A 5585-nucleotide genomic window follows, 5' to 3' on the forward strand; every position below is an offset into this window, starting at 1 on the left:
GCCAGCTTACTGGAGGAGAGGAAGAGGTGGGAAGATGTGGGGTGGGGGCGCGGGGGTGAGCAGAGACGCCCACGCAGGGGAGATCGGTCCTAACTGTTAACAATGCCCTTTGTCTTCCTATTTTTCAACAGCTTTTGAAACCAAAGTTGTGCAAAGTCCTGTACATGGGAGAAGAAATGGGTGGTTGGGAAGGCTGCCTGGGACACACCCCTCCTCTTCGACCAGAGTGGGGGAGGCGAGGTGCTCCTTGAATTCTTCTCTCTAAAGCCACAAATATTAAAAGCTTCCCTTACTTGGGGCTTTTCTTTGGTGTAACCCTCAAATCTTAAATGAGGGCTAGAAGTTCAGGGCAGGGCTCGCTGAGGTTCCCACCCTGAGTCCCAGTCTCACGGTCCGATGTCTTTTTAGCAGAGGGGATGCTCAGGAAGGAGACAGCCACAGGTGGCTTGGGGCAGGATCTTGGGCCTGGCAGGTCCTGGGATCCACAGTGCCTGGTGCCCCAGCCCAAGCCTGACCTGTGCATACTCCACAGTCTCCCCAGTACCCAAGGAATCCAGTCTGGGGACCGAGTACTAAGATTTAGAATCTGGAAGGTGATGAGCCATTCGAAGCCAATCCAGGCTCTTGGAACAGAAGGGGAATAGCTGTCCCAGCTGGAGTGGAGTGCCCAAACATCTGGAGGGGCACCCCAGTGTCTAGGCAGGGGGTGGGAGGTTCAGGGGGCATCCTTGGTCCATGTAAATTTCCTCTGGAAGCTCTTGGGTCCCTGGAGGAAGGGGCAAGGGAAGGGGGAAGGGATGTCCTCTCCCCTGTGCTCCTCGATGATTCCTGAGTGTCAGCTAGGACGGAGGCGCCTTCTGCCTGGTCCCGGGGTTCCTTCGTGAGAGGTTCAGGATGGGTAGGTGCTCAGTACACAGCCCCAGGGTTGGGCGGGGGCCCTGGGGAGGCATGGTGCAGGGTGGCTGGTTGAGGCGGCTGCTGCTGTAAGTGGGGTCCACTCAGATTCTGTGCATGGTACCAGGAGTTGGTGGGGTCGTCCAGGTAGCTGGGGGAAGCACTGTACGGGAGTGGCGGGGGCAGCTGGCTGCGGGCAGGGGCTGGAGTAGAATGGGAAGAGGTGTCCCAGAGGGCGGGTGATGGTGGTGAGTTGCAGGCCATGGAATCGCTGTTGTTGGGGCTGTGCTCCAGGGGAACCTCCCCATTCTTATAGAGCTTCTTGAATTTGGAACGGCGGTTCTGGAACCAGATTTTCACCTGCCCCAAGAAGAAAGGGGGAGCTAGTTAGCTTCTTAGAACACTGAGTGAAAACCCATTGGGGAAGCCAGTCTGGAGAGGGCTAGGCCAGAACCCACTGTCACAAAAGACCCAGGCAAAATCCAGGCATCCTGCCTTCAGGCCAGCATCTTTTTCTATGGGGGATAAAACTTCAGCTAGGAACTTTTGGCGGCTTAGGTCCAAATTCTGCTCTGCCACTTAGTAAGTGTGTGACCGTGGGCAAGTTACCCGACCTCTCTGGTTCTTGCTGTCCTCATCTGCAAAATGGGGACGCTGGCATTTTGCGTCCCCTACCTCATAGCCTCACTATAATGCTCAAAAAAGTTAAGACAGATAAAGAACTCAAAGCAGCCAGCCATACTACTGACATAGGAAGCACTGAATAAAGGGCAGCCCAGAGGGGAGGAGGCAGTTTGCAGCATTTTGTTCACATTAGAAACCCATAAGCAAAGGTGCACAGATATACAGAGACAAATACACACCCACATAAGCATCTGCATGTGCATGAACATACCCACTCACCACTTCACACAGAGGCATCAGTCTATCAAGATACACACAGGCACAGATACACCCAGATAAACACCCTGCAAACATGAGCTCCCATGTTCACACACTCAGGAGCCCTTCAGGGCTGGTTAATGGGGGTGATCTGAGACTCAGGAGCAGGTGAGCCATAATTCCCCAAATTTCCCTTGGGGTATCTCCCCCTCCCCCTGCCGCTCTCCACCCCATGACTGGTACAAACAATGAATCAGCTCCTCACCGGGTGACCCAGATTCCCGGCGGACCAGGCCCCACGCAGCCGCAACCCAGGCCCGCCTGTCAACACCTGTAGGGAGCCAGGCGTCTGCCACTCCTCCCCTGAGCAGTGACAGGCTGCTGGGGGCTTTAGGGACAGGCTGGGGCTGGGGGACTCCCACCTCTGAGTCCCTACCCCCCTTTGTGGGGAATCTCTGTTCTTGCCTCCAAGCACACAAGGGGTGGAGCATTTGGGTACTGAGCAGGAATGTAGTCTTTTGATACAAGCACACATTTTTGTACATACACTCACCACGGGGCCCGGTCAAGTACATGTGTCCATCTAGAAACACAGTGGCCCTTGAAAGGCCTTCCTCCTTAGGTGTGTTTTCCCACATGTACACAGATCCATTAGCCTGTGTGCAAATAGACATGAATACACCTGTATGTACACCCCTCACACACACGCCTAGCCTGGGGTGGTGGGGTGGGGTGGTGGGGTGGGGTGGTGGGGTGGGGTGGTGGGGTGGGGTGGTGGGGAGCATGATGCGGACTCCTAGCAGTGACCAACGGTGCTGGGAGCCTGTGGAAGCTGGGGATTCTGGGGTAGAGGGAGGATACCTCTCCTTCCGATAGACACACTCAGTCCACACTCAGTCGCACGATTCACAAATATGCACACCTGTACACGTGCTAATGCACAAACTTCAACCAAGTTTGAGATCTGGGGGTCCTTCTACCCACAGACAAGGGTTTCAAGGGCCTGCAGGCAACTTATGAGGCCATCTAGGCTCAGCGGTGCCTGGAGTATCTCGGGGTCCCGCAGGACCCCACCGAGTCCTCACGGCCTTCGACTGCCCACCACTGACCTGCGTCTGCGTGAGGCCCAGCTGCGCGGCCAGCTCCGCGCGCTCGGGCAGCGCCAGGTACTGGGCCTTCTGGAAGCGGCGCTGCAGGGCGGCCAACTGGTAGCTGGAGTAGATCGTGCGCGGCTTTCGGACCTTCTTGGGCTTCCCGTTCACCATGCGCACCTCAGCTTCCGGCTCCTCCTTCACGGACACTGCGGGCAACGCACCAGGAGGTGGGCGACTCAGCCTCGGCCAGAGACACCGGCGCCCTCTGGAGCCCCGCGGGACCCCCCCACCCTTCGGCCCACCGACTCCTCCCGGGACTTCCCGGTGGCGCTCTCCGCCGCCGGCGCCCCGGGAGGGAGCTGCGGCCACACAGCCTGGCCGGCGGCCGCCCACGACGCTGCGCTCCCCGGCTCCTAGCTCCCCCGGTCCCGGCGCCAGCCACCCCTGGACGCGCACCGCCGCCGCCTCGCTCTCCTCAGTCCCTGCCACCCGCCTGCTCGCCGCCCTCTCACAAGCACCTCGCCGTCGGTCACTTCTCTCGCTCTTTCTTTCCTGTTCTCCCTCCCTTCCTTTTTTTTTTTTTTTTAAACCTTTTCTTTTTAGAATAATTTTAGATTTCAGAAAAAGTTGCGGACGCATCAGACTTCCTTTTCCTTCCTTCCTTCGCCCTTTCCTCAGTTCCTTTCTTCTGTCTTTTCTTTCACTTTGTCTCTCCATTTTTATGCCTCCACTTTATGTTTATAAATAAAAATATTTTTATATTTTATAAAAACATATTTTTATACCTCCATTTTTCTCCCCCCCCCCCGTTTCTTCACTCTCAACTGCTGCTTCCCTCCCTGTTTCCGTAATTCTGAGGGGGTCTCTCTCCGTGTCCCCCTCATCTGTCTCCCTCTCCCCAGCCCAGATCCAAACTCCCAGCGCCCGCCGCCTGCCCCGAGCCCTCTGCAGCCCGATGGAGAGCCGCTTGCTGAAATACTGGGAAAGCACCTGGATCCAGAGGCTCTCTGACCGCCCAGGGCCCCCTCCTTCCCCGCCTCGTTCACCCGGCTCCTCACCCGGGACCTACCGCGGCGTCCCGCGTGCACCACGCCCCAAAGGCACCCAGTTTCTGGACTGGAAGGTCGTCCGTCTACTCTGAGGGTCATCTAGCTCACCGTCTCTAACTTCAGACAGTACATTTCTTAGCCGGGACGCCCCCCTAGATTTTGGCTCCAATTCCTCTCTCTCGGGAACCTCCCAGTGCCTCCCGCTCTCAGCGAACCCGCGGTCCTCACCTGGGTCCTGAGCCGGCAGCGGCTGCTCCCGGTAGGCTCCATATTGCCGGTAGGAGGTTCCGTAGGTATATTCCGACTTGGGCGAATAAGCGCCCGTGCCTCCGAGCCCGTTGAGATTGAACTGGTGGTGGTAGGTGTAGGGGTTTACGGTCTGGCCATAGGGCTGGCCCGAGTAGTAGTCGTGCTGGGGAGCGCTGTAGTAGCCCAGGTCAGTGACGGAAGACTCGGGCAAGGTGGGCGAGTCCTTGGAACCCGCATGGCAGCTGAGCGAGCTGGAGATATCGGTGAGGATGCTGCTGAGCTTGCGATCGAAGGAGCCACTCATCCTGGCGGGCGCCGCACCACCCCCGGGCTGGCCTCAGCCGGAACGCCGAAGCGGGCAGGAGCTCCGGGGAGGCGGAGGAGACGAGGCGGGGTTGTGTGTCCGGAGGGCGAGGGGGGAGGGTTCCCGGCAGCGTCTCTGGGGAGAGTTGGTCGAGGGGCGCTTAGACCATCGCGGGTCTTCGGGCGGTCGCGGCGCGCCTCTCGTCGCGTCCCAAGCCACAGTCAAATGCTGCCAGCTCCGCCCGGCCAGCCGGTTATAGACTCAATAGTGGAGTCGCAGAGGGAGGCCCCAGCGCTCTGATTGGCTGCAAGTCTTGCCTTCCAGGCAAAACATGCTCCTGCGCTCTTTCGTTTCTCTCTCATTCTTTGTTGTTACTCAACACACAAACACACACACACTCACACACACGCACAGTCACACACACACTCTCTCTCTCACACACACACTCACACAGACCCCTCTGTTCCTCCTCCTGTGGATCCCTTCCCCATCCCAGATAACCCCTCAGTGTTCCTGGAGGAAAGGGTGGGACAAGAGTATCTCAGCAAGAGTCCCCAGGTCTGTCCGTCTGTCTGTCTCTCTGCCTGTGAGTGGAGAGTGGGCTCAGGTGCCACAGAGGAGGGTAATTTGCACGCTGGGTGTCTGTGGAGGTAGGTGGTTCAAGGTGTGTGGGGTGGTGGGGCAAATGAGGGGCAGACAGACATGCCCAAAGTGGCAGGACCCAGGCTCATGAAAATGTTCTAGTTTTTTCTTTTTTTAATTAGAAGAAAAGAAAAAAAATCAGGTTAAAGAAAAAGTTTGAATATATATTAATATATCGTTTTTACAGCAGTGCAGTCACAAAATGTAACTTTAAAAAATGTTTTTAATGAATGAAGGGGCCCATCAGGCAAAAAAGTGCTTCGGGCCTAAAAAGGTCATCACTGGGTCCAGGAAAGCTCGAGGAGGTGCACAGCCTGTGTGTAGTGGTGTTAAATTTATCTCCAAAAGTTGTAGAGATGGCCTAGGCTTGTGGGAGAGAACATGGTCCCCATGAGGATGGGTGGGACACAGACTGGCTCTGTGGGCTTCAGTAATTTTGGGGCAGATTCTGTGCTTCTGGGACTTCTAATA

General features: G+C 56.7%; 1 protein-coding gene across 1 annotated transcript; it reads right to left on the reverse strand.

Moving 5' to 3' along the window:
* Positions 1–906: 906 nt before the first annotated feature.
* On the reverse strand, positions 907–4472 carry DLX3 (distal-less homeobox 3). The gene is made up of 3 exons (XM_081576084.1): positions 4148–4472; positions 2886–3076; positions 907–1254 (listed from the first exon to the last, which is right to left on the reverse strand). The coding sequence occupies exons 1-3, from the start codon at positions 4470–4472 to the stop codon at positions 907–909; spliced, it is 864 nt and encodes a 287-aa protein (XP_081432210.1).
* Positions 4473–5585: the final 1113 nt, after the last annotated feature.

This window comes from Giraffa tippelskirchi, chromosome 3 (assembly GCF_054371585.1).
Source record: "Giraffa tippelskirchi isolate mGirTip1 chromosome 3, T2T-mGirTip1v1.2.pri, whole genome shotgun sequence".
Lineage (NCBI taxonomy): Eukaryota > Metazoa > Chordata > Mammalia > Artiodactyla > Giraffidae > Giraffa > Giraffa tippelskirchi.